The 26125-nt window shown below is 38.8% G+C and overlaps 1 protein-coding gene across 1 annotated transcript in view; it reads right to left on the reverse strand.

Moving 5' to 3' along the window:
* Positions 1 to 26125, reverse strand: part of LOC103001617 (myotubularin-related protein 8) — a 143745-nt gene that overhangs the window by 62192 nt on the left and 55428 nt on the right. Inside the window, exons 4-8 of the mRNA XM_057537639.1 lie at positions 25270 to 25427; positions 9711 to 9839; positions 8391 to 8525; positions 5469 to 5601; positions 4029 to 4138 (exon numbers count right to left, since the gene is read on the reverse strand). Coding sequence (XP_057393622.1) covers positions 4029 to 4138; positions 5469 to 5601; positions 8391 to 8525; positions 9711 to 9839; positions 25270 to 25427 — 665 coding nt within the window. The remainder of the gene's footprint in view (positions 1 to 4028; positions 4139 to 5468; positions 5602 to 8390; positions 8526 to 9710; positions 9840 to 25269; positions 25428 to 26125) is intronic.

The following is a 26125-nucleotide window of genomic DNA, read 5'->3' on the forward strand; positions in this document are numbered from 1 at the left end:
AAAAAGTTGGTAAGAATAGTAGTGGGAAGATGAGAGATTACCTTTATTTTTCTATAAAGAAGAAGACATGTCTGAATATGTGCTTACAGAGAGGGGAGTAACAGTGGTGTAGCCAGCTTGAAAGTAAAATACAAATTAGGAATATCTGCTTGGTGGAACAGGGCTGGAACCAACCAGGGACACATAAAATGACTGTTAAGTGGTCCTAAGACTATAGGACTACAGTCAATATTATAGACCATAAATCTGTAATTATACCAAGTAACATGGCTATGGGATTTATTTCTTTGTGGTAATGTTTAGTTTTCAGGGCATAAGAGCAGAGAAAGTAGAGAATGAATGGGATTAACAGGGCAGGTAGAGTGGAAGGATAAAGAGGCAAGGTGGAATAGATGAGGTGCTACACCACTAGGTTTTGGCTCGATAGGGAAGAAGGTAGGAAAAGGTGGAAAAAGTGGAGTTAAAAGTGTAGAGGTCTCCATGGGATAGAAGAACCAGGTTAGCTGGAGTAAGAGTGTAAGAACTGGAGTACAAAAGCTCAAAGAACTATCAGTGCAGAGTGTTTTATAGGTTGTACATGGACATTCAAATCTCCTGGGATTGAGAGGAAGAATCAGGATGGAGAGGAAACCACCTACCTAAAGTGGTTTCCAAAGTCCTTAATGGAGAAAGAAGTCACTAGGAGAGGTATAGAGTGGTATAGCTAACTGCAGTAGACCTAAAAGGAGGAAGGAGTTTTGTAAGGAGCAAGGGGAACACTGAACCTGTCATGGACCGTGCGGTTCATGGGGTGTGGGAAAATGAGTAACCTTTGTAGTAGAAGGTAAAAGAGAAATTATATTCCTAGAAGGATAGTTAGGTTGTGAGTAAGACAAGAGTTAGAGAGATCTGGAAAAAAGTTTCTCAACCTTTTAAACTCTGCAGTTAACCAGATACCTCAGATAGTATCAGAGGCCTAATAGTAGCGAGTATACTCTTTCCTTAGGACTCCAAATGGAGTGAAAAGTCACTGGTGGACAGGAAAAGATGCTCAATTTCACTAATGATTAAAGAAATGCAAAATAAACATGACATAAAATGCATAACCTATCAAATTGGCAAAGATTAAAAAGATGGATGATAACCATTGCTGGCTATGTGGAGAAAGAGGCATTGTTGGTGGGAATGGAAACTGGTGCATCCTATTTGAAGGGCAATTTGGCCACATCTAGTAAAGTCTGAAATATTCATACTCTTCAACTGAAAATCCACTTTTAAGAATGCCCACACATATAAAGATATATGTTCAAGGATATTTGATGCAACAATGTCTGCATTTGTGAAAAATGTGAATAACTGAATTGCCCATGAACAGGGACCATGATAAATTCACTTAATGGAATATTATACAGTCACTGAAAAGAATGAGGTCACACTGACTGAACTGACCTGGAAAATGTTCATCATACATTAAGTATAAAAAGTTAGTTGCAGAAAAATATGCACAACATAATCTCATTTTTACAAATTAGTAATAATATATGTAATTATATATATGTTGAAAAATTCTAGACCTGTACTGTCCAATATGGTAGTCACTAGCCACAAGTGGCTATTTAAATTTAAATTGATCAAAACTAAATAAAATTAAAAATTCAGTTCCTCACTCTCACTAGCCACATTTCAAATGCACAACTGCCACATGTGGCTAGTGGCTATTGTATTAGTACAGATCCAGAACATTTCCACCATCACAGAAAGTTCAAATAGTGCTGATCTAGCAGCATACATTAAACTATTAATAGTGTGTGTTGTGGGGCAAACTACAGGGAATATTTACATTTTATATTATATATTTCTGAAATGTTTACTTCTTAGATAACGTACATGTGTAACTTTTGTAATGAGAAAAAAATAAATAAAATAAAGATAATGAGAGACAAAGCAAGAGAGGGAGGGATACTATAGTGTTTTTGAGAGCAACAAGAATCTCACTAATTACCAGGGTCTTACGGGCAATGGGGAACCAATGGAGGATTTTGAGTTTAAAGTGACATTATCATATGTGCTCAAGAAATATGGCTTTAGAAGCAATCTGGTGGCCATACTGGGGGGAGCAACTACTAGAGACAAGTAAACCAGTCAGGAAGTTATTATAGTACTTAAGGCAGAGGTGGGGAAGAACGGATATTTGAGAAACGCTTTTGAGGAGAACTGACAGGATGAGGCAATTGCCAGATGGAGGGGAAGAGAGAGAATTCAAGGCTGACAGAGTTTTCAAGCTTGGGATACTGGATAGGTACTGATGGAGATGGGAAGCACAGGATAATCGTGCAATCAAAAGCCTATCTTTTTCATCCACTCATTTACATTCAACCAATATTTATGAGGTTGTACGGTCTATCAAATCTATCCCTCTTCTCCATTCTCACTCTCTTTGGTCTAATGAAGTCAGTTTCAGAAAGGAAATACAAATGCATGGGTATAGGGCATGCGAAAAAGGAACAGTATAAAGAATGGCTAGAACAGTGGGCTTGAAATGACCAAGAGGGTCACATAGTAAGCACTAATAATAAATTACAGTGAAAAATGTAGGCAACAGGACTAGGAAATTGGAAAACAATAGGGCTGGATATTTAAGAGAGTTAATTACACACGCTCTCTAAAAACCTTTTAAGCCAGAAGCTATAAATCTCATTATCTTCAACTGAAAAAATGACAGCAGAGAGGTGAAGAGTGATTCTCTCCTTTTCTTTACTTCTACCAAATAATAGGGGTGTGGTGAAAAGAGCAAGTTCTCATGTAGGAATGTATAAACAAAACTTCAAAATGAGAAAATGTACACTCCAAATTTCTTCTGTTTTTTTTTAAACATTACCTAACAAATGATACAGAAGCCAGGGTTCTGAAGGTCAGAAAATAAGTGAGTCAGCATAAATGAGTGATGAAGCCTACTTAGACTGCATTCAGAGGCAGACCTATACAAAGAAGTCAGAAAATCGTCTGCTTTATACTCAGAGCTCTGAAAACCCATAGAAACACAAGCTCTGCATTTATTTTACACCCAGTCTTACTTCCACTTGATACCTTAGAATCAACACAAAAATACATCAGAGTATTTGAGCTGGAAAGACAATGAGAATATTTGAGCTGGAAGGACCATGAGAGATTATCTAAGAGTTTTTAACTTGAGATCTGGGGTCTGTGTACCCCGTGAAATTAAGGTCTATTTTCTGTATGTATAGCCATATGTACATTTTTCTAGGGGCAGAGGGTCAATCATATTCTCAAAGAGCTCAGTGGGCCCCCCAAAACTTATACCATTAGATTCTAGTAGAATCACCTTGTTTTTTTGTTTTTGTTTTTGTTTTTTTTTTAACAGAATCTCTGGGGGTAGCATCTTAAGGTCAAATTCGCCAGGTGATTCTTTTTTTTTTTTTTTTTAATGGGATTGAGTTTTATTTATTTATTTATTTACAGCTGTGTTGGGTCTTCGTTTCTGTGCGAGGGCTTTCTCTAGTTGCGGCAAGTGGGGGCCACTCTTCATCGCGGTGCGCGGGCCTCTCACCATCGCGGCCTCTCTTGTTGTGGAGCATAGGCTCCAGATACGCAGGCTCAGCAATTGTGGCTCACGGGCCTAGTCGCTCCGTGGCATGTGGGATCTTCCCAGACCAGGGCTCGAACCCGTGTCCCCTGCATTGGCAGGCAGATTCTCAACCACTGCGCCACCAGGGAAGCCCCACCTTGTTTTACAGACAGAGAAACTGAGGCCCAGAGAAGGGAAGAGATTTTCCAAGGGCACGCAGTAAATTAGTGGCAGACCTGAATCTAGAAACCAGGTTTTTTTTCAATATTCTTTCTACCATGAATACACTGCTACCTCAAGAGATCCCATAATTAAGTCAGTACAAGTTCTTAAAAGTCCTGATTATTAACTGCGGTGGGGTGGGGATGGTGGTGTGCTGAATTGGGCGATTGGGATTGACATGTATACACTGATGTGTATAAAATTGATGCCTAATAAGAAAAAAAAAAGTCCTGATTATTACCTTTGCAATGAAAATTCCAGCATCCATAATAGCTTTAATGTGTCTCAACCACCCTGAGCTCTCCAGGCCGCTAAGAAATTCACTCATTGTTGGAGTTTTCAAATCACAAACTAAGGTAGAAAAGGAAGCAGAGATTGAAATTCACAATTACCTCAGTTTATTCACCAAGAAAGGGGACAAAGTGGATCCCCATTTTGTAAATGAGGAAGCTGAGGCACAGAAAGGTTAAATGATTAGTTGGAAACCGCACAGTGAATCAGGGACAGGACTAGGGCTAGAGCCTACCATATCTCCTAGCTCGAGTCTCTGCTTTCTTGACTTGTAGAACCCACCCCAAGCCCACAGAGATCTCTGAAGAACAGAGCCAGAAGACTGAGTCAGCATCCACAGGAAAATACTCACATCTCCTCTGATTAGAAAACACATTTGATTCCCATCTTAACTCCTCCTACTCAGCCTAACTTTGTAGACCCTTAACATCTGTCTCTGCTTCCACATCCCCACCTACTCCCTTGCAGCCCTGTGCTGTCTCAACAGGTTGAAAAAAACATCAGTTAATTTCCATGCATTTTGCACTGGTTATCCAGCAGAGGGCAATCTTTTGCCTCAAAAAATCTGCAAAAAGTCCTCTTACACTCCTACTATAGAATATTCTGGGACAAAAAAGAAAGGAGGAAGAGACCCAAGGAAGAGGAACATTAATATCCTAAGAGGGCTGCAGACTGAGAAGACAGGATCTGGTAAGGGTTGTGTAAGGGAGAGGTCCTGGCAGAAAGCATAAGTGAACAATTGAAGAAAAGAGAGGAAGAACACGGAGTTCACTTAATGAGGGCAGGTTTTCCCTATGTGTGCCTGAGATGACATACCACATCATGGAATCCTGGGTAGTGGCTTTGGGAGAAATGTTCTAGACTCAAGAGTCCTGTAAAGCCCTGATCTCACCTTGCCCCCATTCTGATCCCAATTACGTTGTGGTGATGACAGATGACCCAAATTGTCTGATAGCAGCTTTATTCCTTTGAAGTCTAAATTCGCCCCCTTCATCAGCACAGTGATGAAATTGGACTGACTCCTTACAGCAGATTAAATGAGGAAGATGAAATAAATCCCAATTCATTTATATTTATGTTGACCTACCCACCCCTATACAGCAGTCTCTGTAATTCTATAGAGAGAAATTATTTCCATAGCCACTAAACCCAGATGAACTCCACAGAGTTATGAAAACTGAACATTGTAGTTCCTCTGTCAGACCAACACTGCTATAATTCAGTACTATCTATGCAAACTGGATTTATACTATAGTCAAAAATCTTATCACCTGTTGATTCTGCTCACCTGGTTGCTTTTATGTTTCACCACAAAATCAGGCATACTTTTTGCTTACATAATTATGCAAGCTATATAACCTCTGGCCAAGCCCATGTGAAATCCCTGTACCTTCCAAGAGTTTCTGCAGGCTGCTCCGCATCACATGGATGTTCCCAATGCCCATGAACCTGAAGCGAATGTTGGAATAGTTGTCTTCTTTTTCATACCCCTTCCCAGCTGCTCGGTTGGCCATGGCATTTAACTGCAATATAGAGGACATAACAGAACAGATAGGGCAGATGATAAAAGAACATGGTTCATCAATCTCAATGCTTCATTCTAAACAGTTTTAAATCTTACCCATTTAAAAAGAAGTTAGATCACATAGGGCACATTCTGGAATGAAGAGAATCTCACTGGCATTTAGATCAGGTATCTTAAGTAACAGAGTAGTATAGGGAAAGAGAAGGAGATTTAGTGTTTTTATTTTATTACTAAAACCCTGCTTAAGAGATTGATTGAAGGATATGGCAGCTATGAGGATATCTGATCTGAAGAACTAAAATAATAATTTTGAGCTTCCTATCACAAACAAATGGGCTTTATACTGAGAAACATGTGAAAGTTCAAAAATCCTTATAACTGAAAAGCTCTAGAAAGAAGTCTAAGAACTTCAGGGCCAATTAATTATAAATAGCTACTCTAGAAAAATGTCTAAAACATGACTGCATAAGATAAATGACTTTCATTCACTGATAAAATTGAAATGGAGATACCAAGAGCTGTTTTAACACTATATTCAGCTTGTGGTAATCAGAATACTTCTAGGTCATATGAAGAATGTTGGGTGGGGTAGTGAGTAAATGAGACTTGCAGAGAGGAGATATTAATCCAAAAACTAGAAAGGGGCTTCCCTGGTGGCACAGTGGGTTGAGAATCCACCTGCCAATGCAGGGGACACGGGTTCGATCCCTGGTCTGGGAAGATCCCACATGCCACGGAGCAACTAAGACCGTGCGCCACAACTACTGAGCCGGTGTGCTGCAGCTACTGAAGCCTGCGTGCCTAGAGCCCGTGCTCCTCAACAAGAGAAGCCACCGCAATGAGAAGCCCGTGCACAGCAACGAAGAGTAGCTCCCGCTCGCTGCAACTAGAGAAAGCCCATGTGCAGCGACGAAGACCCAACACAGCGAAAAATAAATAAATAAAATAAATTTATATATATAAAAAAAAAAACTAGAAAGCAGCCAAGATATCTTCTATGATTATAACCATCTTACTAATTAAATGTTTTTCTGTTGTCTGGGCCTATTTTCTAATCTCCCATTGTTGTGCATTTCAGAAGGTAGGAGGAGAATGCATATGGATAGGGTGTAGTTTTTGTATTAATAAAGAAGAATGCCATTAAAAACCTCAAAAGCACAAACTATTCACATTAACACATGCAGGGAAGAAAAATCTACATGTCTACATATTCTATTTAGAATGCAGGATATTTGTTAAAGGGAGAAACATGATGGTAATTTTGATCTCTTATCACACAAAGAATGTCACTGAGCTTTCATTAAATTAAGGACAAATCAATGAGACACCTGAGGAGGTGTAAGCAACAGCCACCTAGTAACAAAAAAGTTTGTTATGACTGATGGATGCTTCAGCAAATGAAACAATAATTACCGCAGTCCCTACCCAGGTCTGGGCAGCAGTAGAAAGGCCAGCTACTACAGATAGCTAGCTACATCATACCAGTATACACTCTTTGGGAACAGGACTGGCATATCTGAGAAACTGCTACATATTAGCAGCCTAATGTTCAAGTAGGAAAGAACATATAATATTTACTGAGCCCCTAGTATGTATGTGCCAGACACTGTGCTAGATCCTTCACTTATATTATCTCATTTAATCCTCATGACAGCTCCTAAAGATAGGTACTATTATTATTCCCATAAGGAAACAAGTTCAGAGAGGTGAACCAATTTCAACCAGGATCACATGGATAAAAGCTGAAGGCAGGATCTGACCCCAGATTTGACTGACTCCTAAGAATGTAACTTTGTCACTACAATACAGTTTCTACTAAAAGTATATATCTAGCCATCCAGAAGAGGAGTGTTGCTAGATATTTCTAGGCTCTCTGAGAGAGGAAAAAGAGACCAATCAAAAAGGACTTTTTGGTCTTTCATTTGGACAAAGGGCATCAATCCTTTAGTTTTTCAAAAGCTTGGTACTTCTCTTTACCATTTTAAGACTAATACTGATGGAAGACACAGATTTGATTAAACTCCTTCTAATCCCAGAATGTCAAATGCAGTTATAGTTGAAGCCAGACAGCAAAGTTCTGAGAAACTGAAAGATGGTACCTGAGCAGAAAGGGAAATTATTTTCTCTATTGAGCCCAGTCAGTTCTAGGTAGCCCTGCAGAATAGTCAGTGAGAGATCCCCAAAATAGGCAGACATCTGTCTAAGACCACTATCTGGTTTCAAGCACAACCAATTGCTTAACTCTGAAGTCACAACCACCTGGCTTAGGCTTAGAATATAAATCACTGACTTAGCAATCCCTAGTTAGCAATGAAACCTCCTAATCATCCACAGTCAACATATCAAAGTATAAGCAAAATTATTTCTTTCTGGGGCTGTTTGTAAAAAGAACAGCCTTTAAGAAAAGGAAATCTGTCCTTTACTTGCCTTGTGGGGCACAATTAATTCCTCTACGATCCCTTATTAAAGCTAGACAAAATGTTGAGGGTCAAGGAATTAATGCAGAGAGTTTAGGTTGATCTGAGGACCCTCGTCTCTGTGACATTCACAGGCAGTGGCAAGACTAAGTTGTTCAAAGTACCTTCTCATAGTCTTGCTTGACAGTGACAGCTATGATAAAAGGAGTTCCAAATGGCTTACTCAAATGACTTTACACAGTTATGACATAATAAGCCCATATACACAAACCTAACTTTCCCATTAACACTGCAAAGCTCAACATGTGGGGAAGGCGATTATAACATGAGTAAAGTAGGAGTATTAGAGAGGTCATTTATACATAGATACCTTTGGTCTGGTGTCTACAACATACATAAACTGGCTCCCTGGGTTCGTCTGGCTAATAGCCTGTAGCAGGAGCTCATCATCTATGCAACGAGTATAAAATCCAGACAGAGGCTGGCTACAGCAGCAAATGGCAGCCTGTAAGGAAAAAATGTATCAGTTGAGTGGTCAAATGTACAGGTGGTCAAAAATCCTCCTTGATCCCATGTTCAGTGAGTAGAAGAAGAGGATGAGACAACTCAGGATAGTGAAGTAAAAAGAAATGTAGCTCTGAAGCCCAGGCATTCCAATGACATTGGGCTCAGCCTCCTGCCTCCCTCCCAACTCCAGCATGTGGGCTGTATTACCACAAACTGTTGCTCAGATAGTCTTTTTTTCTTCTACATGGCTATGATTCCCAACCCAGTCTCGGCAAATCCAGACTACAAGAAAATCACACCCTGAGTGTTTCCTTAATAAAATTCTATCTATTTTCAATATGTATTAGGCTAGTATTTACCTGAAACTTTCTTGCTTTTTATAGTCCCAGTAATATCACCCATATAAACCAGAGGCTCACAGTGACAGCAGAATTCAAAGACCTAGAGTCTCTTAAGAGAACAGGGTTCACTCATTTCAGGAGTTAATGCCAAATCAGAGGGCTGGTTTGTTTCAAGCCATTTCAATAGGAAAACAACATAGCTATTTAGGAGATACATCTGGTAATAATTTGTTAGTGAACTGCATTACACTTTGGTGTGTTTTTTATGGAGTCTGCTTACTTCAATAGTTTGACACCAAGACACCCACTTGTATTACTGTACTTTTTAGCACTTGATAGTTGCCTACCTGAGAACTTGACTGTTTGTGTAATTCCAGATCTCAGAGAGACCACAAGAGGCAAGAACTATTATCCCTTCCTATGGAAGGGGACTCAGAGGATTCAAGCGAAATTTTCCCCTACTACCTTAAATTGTATGAAAAATAGTGAGAAAGAATCAAGGACATCTGTGTTCTAGTGGGAGGCCACAGTCCCCAAATATCCTTTCATACAGCTGTTCTCTTTTATTCAACAACTTGCCATCAAGCAGGAGTCCACAGAGAAGAAAAGAAATAAATGAACACACTACAAATGCCACTTAACATCTGCACAACACTTTACAATTTACAAAGTACACATATATTTTTCTCTCATATTACACACTTAAAAACTCTCAGAAGTACTAAAGTTCAGAGAAGTAACTTGCTTGAGGTCACATAGCTAGTAAGTGGCAATGGTGTGACTTAAACCCAGGTCTTCTAGCACCAAGTTAAGTTCTCATGAGAGAAGTTTGCTCAACTCACATTGTTCTCTTTGTAGAGGTAGGAGAGCACAGGCACACGTTCTTTACTTCTGAACTTCGAACTTCCAACCACCGTTCCCAATGTAACAGATTTAGGAACCACTATTTCAGGAGGGTAGGTACTGCATATCTAAAACAAAATAAACTCAATTTTTTTTAAACTCAATTTTTTTAACATATTTTTACCTGCTAGCAACAGGTTAGAATAGCAATCACTCAAGAATTAGCTGTCTGTTATTTATCATCTAGAATCATCCATTCCTCAGAAATAAGAACAAACTTATCCTTGATGGGAGGACATTCAAGGTGGCAGAGGAGTAAGACGTGGAGATCACCATCCTCCCTACAAATACATGAAAAATACATCTACATGTGGAAAAACTCCTACAGAACATCTACTGAACGCTGGCAGAAGACCTCAGACTTCCCAAAAGGCAAGAAACTCCCCATTTACCAGGGTAGGGCAAAAGAAAAAAGAAAAAACAGAGACAAAAGAAAAGGGACAGGACCTGCACCTCTGGGAAGGAGCTGTGAAGGAGGAAAAGTTTCCACATACTGGGAAGCCCCTTCACTGGCAGAGATGAGGGTGGTGGGGGGGAAGCTTCGGTGCCACAGAGGAGAATGCAGCAATAGGGGTGCAGAGGGCAAAGCAGAGAGATTCCCGCACAGAGGATCAGTGCTGACCAGCACTCACCAGTCTGAGAGGCTTGTCTGCTCACCTATTGGGGCGGGTGGGGACTGGGAGCGGAGGCTTGGGCTTTGGAGTTCAGATCGCAGGGAGAGGACAGGGGTTGGCTGCGTGAACACAGCCTGAAGGGGGCTAGTGCGACACAGCTAGCTGTCAGGGAGTCTGGGAGAGAGTATGGAACTGCCTAACAGGCAAGAGACCATTGTTTCAGGGTGCGCAAGGAGAGGGGATTCGGAGCATCTCATAAATGAGTTCCAGAGATGGGCGCAACTGCGGCTATCAGCGTGGACAACAGAGACGGGCATGAAACGCTAAGGCTGCTGCTGCCGCCACCAAGAAGCCTGTGTGCAAGCACAGGTCACTATCCACACCTCCCCTCCCAAAAGCCTGGGAAGCATGCCACTGCCAGGGTCCCGTGATCCAGGGACAACTTCCCCGGGAGAACACATGGCACGCCTCAGGCTGTTGTGACGTCACCTTGGCCTCTGCTGCTGCAGGCTCACCCCACATTCCGTACCCCTCCCTCCCCATGGACTGAGTGACCCAAGGCTCCCTAATCAACCACACCTTGAACCCCCTCCTGTCTGGGCAAAGACCAGACACCAGAGGGGGACCTACATGCAGAGGCGGGGCCAAATCCAAAGCTGAACCCCAGGAGATGTGCGAACAAAGAAGAGAAAGGGAAATTTCTCTGGGCAGCATCAGGAGCAGCAGATTAAATAGCAACAATCAACTTGATGTACCCTGCATATCTGGAATACCTGAATAGACAATGAATTATCCCAAAATTGAGGTACTGGACTTTGGGAGCAACTGTAGACTTGGGGTTTTTGCTGTATGTGACTGACTAATTTCTGATTTTATGTTTATCTTAGTATAGTTTTCAGCACTTGTTATAATTGGTGGCTTTGTTTATTGGTTTCGTTGCTCTCTTCTTTTTTCTTTAATTACTTTTTAAATATTTTTAATTTTAATATTTTTTCATTTTTTATTTTAATAACTTTTTATTTTATTTTATTTATTTACTTTTTCTTTCTCTTTTTTTTCTCCCTTTTCTTCTGAGACATGTGGCTGACTGGGTCTTAATGCTCTGGCCGGGTGTCAGGCCTGAGTCTCTGAAGTGGGAGAGCCAAGTTCAGGACATTGAACCACCAGAGACCTCCCGGCCCCACGTAGTATCAATCAGCGAGAGCTCTCCCAGAGATTTCCAACTCAACGCTAAGATCCAGCTCCATTCAAGAACCAGCAAGGTCCAGTGATGGACACCCCAGGACAAACAACAGCAAGACAGGAACACAACCCAATCCATTAGCAGAGAGGCTGCCTAAAATCATAATAAGGTCACAAACACCCCAAAACACACCACCAGACGTGGTCCTGCCCACTAGAAAGACAAGATCTAGCCTCATCCATCAGAACACAGGCACCAGTACCCTCCACCAGGAAGCCTACACAATGAACTGAACCAACCTTATCCACTGGGGGAGGACACCAAAAGCAAAAGGAACTATGAACCTGCAGCCTGCGAAAAGGAGACCCCAAACACAGTAAGTTAAACAAAATGAGAAGACAGAGAAATATGCAGTAGATGAACGAGCAAGGTAAAAACCTACTAGACCAAACAAATGAAGAGGAAATAGGCAGTCTACCTGAAAAAGTATTCAGAGCAATGATAGTAAAAATGATCCAAAATCTCTGAAATAGAATGGAGAAAATAAAAGAAACATTTAACCTAGAAGAACTAAAGAGCAAACAATGAGGAACCACACAATAAATGAAATAAAAAATTCTATATGAGGAATCAACAGCAAATTAACTGAAGCAGAAGAACGGATAAGTGACCTGGAAGATGAAATAGTGGAAATAACTACCACAGAGAAGAATAAAGAAAAAAGAATAAAAAGAATCATGACAGTCTCAGAGACTTCTGGGACAACATTAAACACACCAACATTTGAATTACAGGGGTTCCAGAAGAAGAAGAGAAAAAGAAAGAGACTGACAAAATATTTGAAGTGATTATTGTTGAAAATTTCCCTAATATGGGAATGGAAATAGTCAATCAAATCCAGAAAGCACAGAGTCCCATACAGGATAAATCCAAGGAGAAACACGCCAAGACACATATTAATCAAAATATCAAAAATTAAATACAAAGAAAAAATATTAAAAGCAGCAAGGGAAAAGCAACAAATAATATACAAGGGAATCCCCATAAGGTTAACAGCTGATATTTAGCAGAAACTCTGTAAGCAAGAAGGGAGTGGCAGGACACATTTAAAGTGATAAAACGGAAAAACCTACAACCAAGATTACTCTTAACGAGCAATGATCTCATTCAGATTCAACAGAAAAATTAAAATCTTTACACACAAGCAAATGCAAAGAGAATTCAGCACCACCCAACCAGCTTCACAACAAATGCTAAAGGAACTTCTCTACACAGGAAAGACAAGGGAAGGAAAAGACCTACAATAACAAATCCAAAGCAATTAAGAAAATGGTAATAGGAGCATACATATTGATCATTAGTTTAAATGTAAATGGATTCAATACTCCAACCAAATACACAGATTGGCGGAATGGATACAAAAACAGGACCCGTATATATACTGTCTAGAAGAGACCCACCTCAGATCTAGGGACACATACAGACTGAAAGTGAGGGGATGGAAAAAGATATTCCATGCAAATGGAAATAAAAGAAAGCTAGAGTAGCAATTCTCATATCACACAAAATAGACTTTAAAATAAACACTATTACAACAGACAAGAAGGACACCACGTACTGATCAAGGAATCAATCCAAGAAGAAGATATAACAATTGTAAATATTTATGCACCCAACGTAGGAGTACATCAATACATAGGGCAAATGCTAACCGACATAAAAGGGGAAATTGATAGTTACACAATAATAGTAGGGGACTTTAACACCCCATTTTCACCAATGGACAGACCATCCAAAATGAAAATAAATAAGAAAACACAAGCTTGAAATGACACATTAAAAAAGATGGACTTAATTGAAACTTATAGGACATTCCATACAAAAACAACAGAATACACTTTCTTCTCAAGTGCTCATGGAACATTCTCCAGGATAGATCATATCATGGGTCACAAATCAAGCCTTGGTAAATTTAAGAAAATTGAAATTGTATCAAGTATCTTTCCTGACTACAACGCTATGAAACTAGGTATCAATTACAGGAAGAAAACCATAAAAAACACAAACACATGGAGGATAAACAGTATGCTACTAAATAACAAAGAGATCACTAAAGAAATCAAAGAGGAAATCAAAAAATACCTAGAAACAAATGACAATGAAAACACAAAGAACCAAAACCTATGGGATGCAGCAAAAGCAGTTCCAAGAGGGAAGATTATAGCAATAGAATCCTACCTCAAGAAACAAGAAACATCTCAAATGAACAGCCTAACCTTACACATAAAGCAATTATAAAAAGAAGAACCAAAAAAAAACCAAAGTTACCAGAAGGAAAGAAACCATAAAAATCAGATCAGAAATAAATGAAAAAGAAATGAAGGAAACAATAGCAAAGATCAAAAAAACTAAAAGCTGGTTCTTTGAGAAGATAAACAAAATTGATAACCATTAGCCAGACTCATCAAGAAAAAAAGGGAGAAGACTCAAATCAACAGAATTACAAATGAAGAAGGAGAAGTAACAACTGACACTGCAGAAATACAAAGGATCAGGAGAGATTACTACAAGAAACTCTATGCCAATAAAATGGACAGCCTGGAAGAAATGACAAATTCTTAGAAAAGCACAACCTTCTGAGACTGAACCAGGAAGAAATAGAAAATAGAAACAGACCAGTCACAAGCAATGAAACTGAAACTGATTACGAATCTTCGAACAAACAAAAGCCCACAACCTGATGGCTTCACAGGCGAATTCTAGCAAACATTCAGAGAAGAGCTAACACCTATCCTTCTCAAACTCTTCCAAAATATAGCAGAGGGAGGAACACTCCCAAACTCATTCTACGAGGCCACCATCACCCTGATAACAAAACCAGACAAAGATGGCACAAAAAAAGAAAACTACAGGCCGGTATCACTGATGAATATAGATGCAAAAATCCTCAACAAAATACTAGCAAACAGAATCCAACAGCACATTCAAAGGATCATACACCGTGATCAAGTGGAGTTTATCCCAGGAATGCAAGGATTCTTCAATATATGCAAATCAATCAATGCGATACACCATATTAACAAACTGAAGGATAAGAACCATATGATAATCTCAATAGATGCAGAAAAAGCTTCTGACAAAATTCAACACCCATTTATTATAAAAACCCTCCAGAAAGTAGGCATACACAGAACGTATCTCAACATAAAAAAGGCCATATATGAAAAACTCACAGCCAACATTGTTCTCAATGGTGAAAAAATGAAACCATTTCCTCTAAGATGAGGAACAAGACAAGGTTGCTCACTCTCAACACTATTATTCAACATAGCTTTGGAAGTTTTAGTGACAGAAACGAGAGAAGAAAAGAAATAAAAGGAATCCAAATCAGAAAAGAAGTAAAACTTTCACTGTTAGCAGATGACATGACAATATATATAGAGAATCCTAAAGATGCTACAAAAAACTACTAGAGCTAATCAATGAATTTGGTAAAGTAGCAGGATACAAAATTAAGGCAAAGAAATCTCTTGCATTCCTATACACTACTGATGAAAAATCTGAAAGAGAAATTAAGGAAACACTCCCATTTATCATTGCAACAAAACGAATATAATACCTGAGAATAAACCTAACAAAGGAGACAAAAGACCTATATGCAGAAAACTGTAAGACAGTGATAAAAGAAACTAAAGATGATACAAATAGATGGAGAGATATACCATGCTCTTGGATTGGAAGAATCAACATTGTGAAAATGACTATACTACCCAAAGCAATCTACAGATTCAATGCAATCCCTATTAAACCACCAGTGGCATTTTTCACAAAACAAAAACAAAAAATTGCACAATTTGTATGGAACACAAAAGACCCCAAATAGCCAAAGCAATCTTGAGAAAGAAAAACAGAGCTGGAGGATTCAGGCTCCCTGACTTCAGACTACACTACAAAGCTACAGTAATCAACACAGTACAGTACTGTCACAAAAACAGAAATATAGGACAATGGAACAGGATAGAAAGCGCAGAGATAAACCCACCTACATATGGTCACCTTATCGTTGATAAAGGAGGCAAGAATATACAATGGAAAAAAGACAGCCTCTTCAATAAGTGGTGCTGGGAAAACTGGACAGCTACATGTAAAAGAATGAAATTAGAACACTTCCTAACATCATACACAAAAGTAAACTCAAAATGGATTAAAGCCCTAAATGTAAGAACAGACACTATAAAACTCTTAGAGGAAAACATAGGCAGAACACTCTCTGACATAAATCACAGCAAGATCCTTTTTGACCCACCTCCTAGAGAAATGGAAATAAAAATAAAAATAAACAAATGGAGCCTAATGAAATGTAAAAGCTTCTGCACAGCAAAGGAAACCATAAACAAGACGAAAAGACAACCCTCAGAATGGGAGAAAATATTTGCAAATGAAGAAAATGACAAAGGATTAATCTCCAAAGTTTACAAGCAGCTCATGCAACTGAATATCAATAAAACAAAGAACCCAATCCAAAAATGGGCAGAAGACCTAAATAGACATTTCTCCAAGGAAGATGTACAGATTGCCAACAAACACATGAAAGAATGCTCAACATCACTAATCATTAGAGAAATGCAAATCAAAACTACAATGAGGTATCACCTCACACCAATCAGAATGGCCCTCATCAAAAAATCTAGAAACAATAAATGCTGGAGAGGGTGTGGAGAAAAGGGAACCCTCTTGCACTGTTGGTGAGAATGTAAATTGATAGAGCCACTATGGAGAACAATATGGAGGTTCCTTAAAGAACTAAAAATAGAACTACCATACGACCCAGCAATCCCACTACTGGGCATATACCCTGAGAAAACCGTAATTCAGAAAGAGTCATGTACCACAATGCTGATTGCAGCTCTATTTACAATAGCCAGGACATGGAAGCAACCTAAGTGTCCATCGACAGATGAATGGATAAAGAACATGTGGCACATATATACAATAGAATATTGCTCAGCTATAAAAAGAAATGAAATTGAGTTATTTGTAATGAAGTGGATGGACCTAGAGTCTGTCATACAGAGTGAAGTAAGTCAGAAAGAGAAAAACAAATATGCTAACACATATTTATGGAATCTGAAAAAAAAAGGGTTCTGAAGAACCTAATGGTAGGACAGGAATAAACACACAGACATAGAGAATGGACTTGAGGACACAGGGAGTGGGAAGGGTAAGCTGGGACGAAGTGAGAGTGGCATGGACATATATACACTATGAAATATAGCCAGTGGGAAGCACACGCATAGCAGAGGGAGATCAGCTCGGTGCTTTGTGACCACCTAGAGGGGTGGGATAGGGAGTGTAGGAGGGAGATGCAAGAGGGAGTGGATATAGGGATATATGTATATGTATAGCTGATTCACTCTGTTACACAGCAGAAAGTAACACAACATTGTAAAGCATTTATACTCCAATAAAGACGTTAAAAAAATATCCTTGATGTAAAAAGCTCTTCCAAGTATGCTATTATTTTCTAGAAAGGAAGATATTGAGATATATAAGAACAAAATGTACCTTTACAATAACTAACTTTATAGGTAGAAATGAATGTATAATCTACCCTGAAACTCCTACACTTGCCTAACTGAGAAAACAATGTATATTATAAGCAAGTAAATTAAAACAAATAGACTCAAATGCAAGCCAGACAGGTAAAGAAGGGGGAAACATGATTTACCCTTTCTTAAAATGCCTACTAGGTTCGTAATATGCACGTCTTGAGGACCTTTAAAATCCTAGTCTTGGGGTAGAAGTATTGACATTTTAGGTAGGACTTACTCTATAAGACTGATAAACTATCTCTAATTTATCAGCTTTTAGTGGTTTCTAAAATATATTGTTCCAAAGAGACAGTGACAAAATATTATAACAGCACAGACCTGATATTGGCATATTAATTCTAATCCCTCCTCTAAGAATGGATCAAACAAATTAAAAAATGAATACACCAAAGAAGTTCAAGGTGGAATAGATCAGGAATGGCTCTACGTAAATCGTTAAAGCCAGTGTCTCAGAATGCAGAACATCTGAAAGAGAAAAAGTTCTCTACCCATCCCCTTACCTAGATGTAGGCTTTGGATAAGCTGGTCATAAAAAGAGAAATAAATGTAGTTTCCCTTTCAACTCAGAAGGCTACACGTGTGAAAGGTGCCAAAGGAGCTATTTCAGACCTCATATGGGGGACTTAGACACATATTTGAACTGGAAAGAATCCACCTCATCTCTTCTCATTCCTGTTAATTATGACTCTAACCAGCCACCTCGCCCTGCTGAGTGATAGCTCATCAGTCCAATATCTAGTGGATATTCAAAACGTAATTACCAGAGAAGGACCTTCAAGATGACAGAGGAGTATGATGTGGAGATCACCTTCCTCCCCACAAGTACATCAAAAATACATCTACATGTGGAACAACTCCTACAGTACACCTACTGAAGGCTGGCAAAAGACCTCAGACTTCCCAAAAGGCAAGAAACTCCCCATGTACCTGGCTATGTGGCTGACAGGATCTTGGTGCTCCGGCCGGATGCTTGAACCTCTGAGGTGGGAGAGCCAAGTTCAGGACACTGGACCACCAGAGACCTCCCACCCCACGTAATATCAATCGGCGAGAGCTCTCCCAGAGACCTCCGTCTCAATGCTAAGACCCAAATCCATTCAACGACCAGAAAGCTCCAGTGCTGGACACCCCATGCCAAACACCTAGCAAGACAGGAACACAACCCCACCCATTAGCAGAGAGGCTGCCTAAAATCATAATAAGGTCACAGACACCCCAAAGCACATAACCGGATGCTGTCCTGCCCACCAGAAAGACAATATCCAGCCTCATCCATCAGAACACAGGCACCAATCCCCTCTACCAGGGAGCCTACAAAAACCACTGAACCAACATTATCCAATGGGGGCAGACACCAAAAACAACAGGAACTACAAACCTGCAGACTGCAAAAAGAGGACGCCAAAAACAGTTAGTGCAGCAAAATGAGAAGACAGAGAAATACGCAGTAGATGAAGGAGCAAGGCAAAGACCCACCAGACCAAACAAATGAAGAGGAAATAGGCAGTCTACCTGAAAAAGTATTCAGAGTAATGATAGTAAAGATGATACAAAACCTTGGAAATAGAGTGGAGAAAATACAAGAAACGTTTAACATAGAATAACTAAAGAACAAATGATGAACAACACAATAAATGAAATAAAAAATTCTCTAGAAGGAATCAATAGGAGAACAACTGAGGCAGAAGAACGGAGAAGTGACCTGGAAGATAAAAACGTGGAAATAACTACTACAGAGCATAATAAAGAAAAAGGAATGAAGAGAATTGATGACACTCTCAGAGACTTCTGGGAAAACATTAAACACACCAACATTCGAATTGTAGGGGTCCCAGAAGAAAAACAGAAAAAGAAAGAGACTGAGAAAATATTTGAAGAGATTTTAGTTGAAAACTTCCCTAATATGGGAAAGGAAATAGTCAATCAAGTGTAGGAAGTGCAGAGTCCTATACAGGATAAATCCAAGGAGAAACATGCCAAGACACATATTAATCAAACTATCAAGAATTAAATACAAACAAAAAATGTTAAAAGCAGTAAGGGAAAAGCAGCAAATAACATACAAGGGAATCCCCATAAGGTTAACAGCTGACCTTTCAGCAGAAACTCTGTAAGCCAGAAGGAAGTGGCAGGACATATTTAAAGTGATGAAAGGGAAAAACCTACAACCAAGATTACTTTACCCAGCAAGGATCTCATTCACATTCGATGGAGAAATTAAAATCTTTACACACAAGCAAATACTAAGAGAATACAGCACCACCAAACCAACTTCACAGCAAATGCTAAAGGAACTTCTCTACGCAGAAAAGACAAGAGAAGGAAAAGACCTACAATAACAAATCCAAAGCAATTAAGAAATGGTAAGAGGAACATGCATATCGATAAATACTTTAAACAAAAATGGATTAAATGCTCCAACCAAAAGACACAGATTGGCTGAATGGATACAAAAACAGGACTCGTATATATCCTGTCAACAAGAGACCCTCTGCAGACCTAGGGACACATACAGACTGAAAGTGAGAGGATGGAAAAAAATATTCCATGCAAATGGAAATCAAAAGAAAGCTGGAATAGAAATTCTCATATCATACAAAATAGACTTTAAAATAAACACTATTACAACAAAGAAGGACACTACATAATGATCAAAGAATCAATCCAAGAAAAAGATATAACAATTGTAAATATTTATGCAGCCAACATAGGAGTATGTCAATGTATAAGGCAAATGCTTAGAGCCTTAAAAGGGGAAATCGATAGTTACACAGTAATAATAGGGGACTTTAAACACCCCACTCTCACCAATGGAGACATCATCCAAAATGAAAATAAATAAGGAAACACAACCTTTAAACGACACATTAAACAAGATGGACTTAATTCATATTTATAGGACATTCCATCCAAAAACAACAGAGTACACTTTCTTCTCAAGTGCTCATGGAACATTCTCCAGGATAAATCCTATCTTGAGTCACAATTCAAGCGTTGGTAAATTTAAGAAAACTGAAATTGTATCAACTAACTTTTTTTACCACAACTATGATATCTCTAGCTAGGAGACTAGATATCAATTACAGGAAAAAAAACTGTAAAAAACCACAAACACATGGAGGATAAACAATGTGCTACTAAATAACCAAGAGATCACTGAAGATATCAAAGAGGAGATCGAAAAATACCTAGAAACAAATGACAATGAAAACACGATGACCCAAAACCTATAGGATGCAGCAAAAGCTGTTCTAAGAGGGAAGTCTATAGCAATACAATCCTACCTCAAGAAACAAGAAAAATCTCAAATAAACAACCTAACATTCCACCTAAAGCAATTAGAGAAAGGAAAACAAAAGAAACCCAAAGTTAGAAGAAGGAAAGAAACTATAAAAATCAGATCAGAATAACTAAAAAAAATGAAGAATATGATAGCAAAGATCAATAAAACTAAAAGCTGGTTCTTTGAGAAGATAAACAAAATTGATAAACCATTAGCCAGACTCATCAAGAAAAAGAGTGAGAAGACTCAAATCAACAGAATTACAAATGAAAAAAAAGGAACAACTGACACTGCAGAAATACAAAGGATCATGAGAAATTACTACAAGCAACGATATGCCAATAAAATGCACAACCTGGAAGAAATGGACAAATTCTTAGAAAAGCACAACCTTCTGATACTGAACCAGGAAGAAACAGAAAATATAAACAGATGAATCAGAAGCACTGAAACTGAGACTGTGATTAAAAATCTTCCAACAAACAAAAGCCCACAACCTGATGGCTTCACAGGCGAATTATATCAAGCATTTAGAGAAGAACTAACACCTATCCTTCTCAAAATCTTCCAAAATATAACAGAGGGAGGAACACTCCCAAACTCATTCTATGAGGCCACCATCACCCTGATACCAAAACCAGACAAAGATGTCACAAAGAAAGAAAACTACAGGCCAATATCACTGATGAACACACATGCAAAAATCCTCAACAAAATATTGGCAAACAGAATCCAACAGCACATTAAAAGGATCATACACAATGATCAAGTGGGGTTTATACCAGGAATGCAAGGATTCTTCAGTATATGCAAATAAATCAATGTGATATACCATATTAACAAACTGAAGGCTAAAAACCATATGATCATTTCAATAGATTCAGAAAAAGCTTTTGACAAAATTCAACACCCATTTATGATAAAAGGCCTCCAGAAAGTAGACATAAAGGGAATTTAACCTCAACATAATAAAGGCCATATATGACAAACCCACAGCCAACATTGTTCTCAATGGTGAAACTGAAACCATTTCCACTAAGATCATGAACAATACAAGTTTGCCCACTCTCACCACTATTATTCAATATAGTTTTGGAAGTTTTAGCCACAACAATTTAGAGAAGAAAAATAAGTAAAAGGAGTTCAAATCGGAAAAGAATTAAAACTGTCACTGTTTGCAGATGACATGATACTATACATAGAGAATCCTAAAGATGCCACCAGAAAACTACTAGAGCTAATCAAAGGATTTGATAAAGTAGCAGGATACAAAATTAATGCACAGAAATCTCTTGCATTCCTATACACTAATGATGAACAAACTGAAGAGAAATTAAGGAAACACTCCCCTTTACCACTGCAACAAAAAAATAGAATACCTAGGAATAAACCTACCTAAGGAGACAAAAGACCTGTATGCAGAAAACTATAAGATACTGATGAAAGAACTTAAAGATGATACAGATGGAGAGATATACCATGTTCTTGGATTGGAAGAATCAACTTTGTGAAAATGACTATACTACCCAAAGCAATCTACAAATTCAATGCAATCCCCATCAAACTACCAATGGCATTTTTCACAGAACTAGAACAAATAATTTCACAATTTGTATGGAAACACAAAAGACCCTGAACAGCCAAAGCAATCTTGGGAAAGAAAAATGGAGCTGAAGGAATCAGGCTCCCTGGCTTCAGACTATACTACAAAGCTACAGTAATCAAGACAGTATGGTACTAGCAGAAGAAAAGAAATAGAGATCAATGGAACAGGATAGAAAGCCCAGAGATAAACCCACCCACATTTGGTCACCTTATCTTTGATAAAGGAGGCATGAATATACAAAGGAGAAAAGACAGTCTCTTCAATATGTTGTGCTCGGAAAACTGGACAGCTACGTGTAAAAGAATGAAATTAGAACACTCCGTGACACCATACACAAAAATAAACTCAAAATGCATTAAATACCTAAATGTAAGTCCAGACACTATAAAACTCTTACAGTAAAACACAGGCAGAATACTCTATGACATAAATCACAGCAACATCCTTTTTGATCCACCTCCTAAAGAAATGGAATTAGAAACAAAAATAAACAAATGGGACCTAATGAAACTTAAAAGCTTTTGCACAGCAAAGGAAACCATAAACAAGACGAAAAGACAACCCTCAGAATGGGAGAAAATATTTGCAAACGGAGCAACTGACAAAGGATTAATCTGCAAAATATACAAGCAGCTCATGCAGCTCAATATTAAACAAACAAACAACCCAATCCAAAAATGGGCAGAAGACCTAAACAGACATTTTCTAAAGAAGATATACAGATTGCCAACAAACACATGAAAGGATGCTCAACATCACTAATTGTTAGAGTAATGCAAATCAAAACTGTAATGAGGCATCCCCTCACACCAGTCAGAATGGCCATCATCAAAAAATCTACAAACAATAAATGCTGGAGAGGGTGTGGAGAAAAGGGAACCCTCTTGCACTGTTGGTGGGAATGCAAATTGATACAGCCACTATGGAGAACAGTGTGGAGGTTCCTTAAAAAACGAAAAATAGAACTACCATACGATGCAGCAATCCCACTACTGAGCATATACCCTGAGAAACCCTTAATTCAAAAAGAGTCATGTACCACAATGTTCACTGCAGCTCTATTTACAATAGCCCAGACACGGAAGCAACCTAAGTGTCCATCAACAGATGAATGGACACAGAAGATGTGGCACATATATACAATGGAATATTACTCAGCCATAAAAAGAAATGAAATTGAGTTTTTTGTAGTGAGGTGGAAGGACCTAGAGTCTGTCATACAGAGTGAAGTAAGCCAGAAAGAGAAAAACAAATACTGTATGGTAACACATATTTATGGAATCAAAAAAAAAAAGAAGGTTCTGAAGAACCTAGGGGCAGGACAGGAATAAAGACACAGATGTAGAGAATGGACCTGAGGACACAGGGAGGGTGAAGGTTAAGCTGGGACGAAGTGAGAGAGTGGCATGGACTTACATATACTCCCAAATGTAAAATTGATTACATTTGATTACATTGATTTCACATAGCATACATGTGCTATGTTGGAAGCAGCCGCATAGCACAGGGATATCAGCTCGTGCTTTGTGACCACCTAGAGGGGTGGCATAGGGAGAATGGAAGGGAGATGCAAGAGGGAGGAGATATGGGGATATATGTATACATATAGCTGATTCACTTTGTTATAAAGCAGAAACTAACACACCATTGTAAAGCAATTATACTCCAATAAAGATGTTAAAAAGAAAACAAAACTGAAATACCAGAAAGTCATCAAATTTATTGTCTTTTTATGATAGTAAAAAGCTGGAAATGAAGATCCAACAGTTCAGAAATACCACTTAAACACCCTATGCAGAAAAGTTATCATAGCAGGCCTGACTGCTGTCCTTGGAAAGGCCAACTTGCAAGGTTGCCCCTTGGCTGATGCCTGTGAGCTTGAATTTTGGAAAGGTTCCCTCCATTCCCTAACTGATAAGAGTGACTCACTGTGCCTAAACTGTACAAACAATGTGGTTTATGCTAAATACTTGCTTTCCTTGTGAGCATCTAGAACTTTGGTATACACCAGGCAGAGTGCTTATGTGACCAACCCCCAATAAAAATCCTGGCACTGATTCTCCAATGAGCTTCTCTAATAAAAAACGTTTTTCACATGTTGTCACAATTTGTTGCTAGAGGATTTAAAGCACATCCTATGTGACCCCCCTGGGAGAGGGCTCTGAAGTTTGTGCCTGGTTTTCTCCAGACTTCACCCCTTTTCCCTTTGCTGATTTTGCTTTCTATCCTTTCACTGTAATAAATCACAGTCACAAGTATGACTATATGCCAGGTCCTGCGTGTCCTCCTAGTGAATCAATGTGCTTGAGGGATGGTCTTGGGGACCCCCAACACATTCCCAAGCTTCTATATTTGGCTCAGGGCTCTTTCTTGAGACCTAGACTCAAATGCTTGATAACAAATACCTGATATGTTTTTAATCACCTTGAATTCAAGTCTAAAACTGAAGACACTGTCTGTCCTTCTCCTTGTGCTCCTTATCTTGCTAACATATCCATAACCACTTGGGTCACCTAAGCCAGAAACCAGGAAACCTGGGATGCATACTAAACTTCTCCCTCTTTCTCCCAACCACATTAATGTGTCACCAGGTTCTTTTAATTCTACCACCTAAATATCTCTTAAAACCATCTCCTCCTCTCCATCCACAGTCATTGCCTTAGTTCAGGTTCTCATCACTTCTCATATCACTCTCCTGCATTCTTAGTTCCAGCAAACCAATTCTCCATACCAAAACCAAAGTCATCTTTCTAAAATAAAAATATACTTACAGTCCTTTCCAGCTTAAAATAAATACTCTTATGATTGCTCTCTTCAGAATAATGTTCAAATTCCTCAATCTAGCCATGACGCCTTTCATGATCTGAGTTCACTTACTGACCTCTTTCCTTCTCTCTCTGTGTAGGTTAGGATAGAATTCCTTCTCCAGGCTATTACCCAAAGCATAAGGCTGTTTCTGGCTTCCCAGTCTGAATTCCATATTCTTCATCTATGCTCCCATAGCACCCTATGCTTTAGACTATGAGAACTCTGACTCGGTGTTTTGAGTGCACTAGTTATTTAAAAAAAGCTTGTTGAATTGCTGAATGTTGAACGAAAAGGAGAGATCATGAGTTGTTTTTTCCCTTTTCTTAAAACTTTGCTGGTATTCTTCTGTTTTAATTAAATGAACCAAAAGAAAGCAACAATGAAAAAATTACCTCATAGTTTCTGTTGGCGTCTGTTATGGTCCAGTACCTGTTAGGAAGTCCCATACGTCCAAAGTCTGATATTGGGTCAATCAGCTTCCATCCATTTTCCCTCATCTCTTTTGAGGATTTGGGATTGTAAGAAAAAGCATACAGATCTTCATGTAATGCTAGAGAAGAAAGATAGGCATGAAAACAAAGTAATAATGAGTGAAACTTAATACCAAATAGTGCAAAAAAGCCTAGATTTTCTTCTCTCTAAGGGAATGTTTGTCAACAGCCCCTGAAAAGGACAATAGTTTGTGTACAAGGTTGCCTTTATTTGTATACAAGGCATAAGAACTGAAATATTGCTTCAGAGTCTTCTTTTAAAAATATTTAAATTTATATGATCCCAATACAAAGCAGGAACATTCTGCCTGGTTTCCTGTGAATTGCTGGATAATGGACTGAACTCAAGCTTCCAGGTTTCACATCCTAAGAAAGTGGTCCTTACCATAAGTTTTTAACTGAACTTCAATGTCCCAATTGCACTGTTTGTTGTAACATACTGCAAAACATTAACAGTGTTCTTGCACTCTACTCGTCAGGTCAATACCTGTTTCTGGCTGATAAATGGCCATTTCTTCTCTTCTTCCGGTCAACCCCACTTCCTCCCTTCACAAAGTTCAACATGTAATCAATAACTCATTTGACCAACTTATGTGGCAGTAACTTTTCCAGAGATGGATGGAGTCTTCCAGAGCCTTTTACAAAGTGTTGGGCCAGCTAACAGATAGCCTCTGTCAATAGAGCACCAGCAAATTCTAAGAAATTATTCTAGGGAAAGGGTAGAAGAAAATGGGGAGGGAAATGTAATTTTAATCCA

Source organism: Balaenoptera acutorostrata, chromosome X (assembly GCF_949987535.1).
Source record: "Balaenoptera acutorostrata chromosome X, mBalAcu1.1, whole genome shotgun sequence".
Classification (NCBI taxonomy): Eukaryota; Metazoa; Chordata; class Mammalia; order Artiodactyla; family Balaenopteridae; genus Balaenoptera; species Balaenoptera acutorostrata.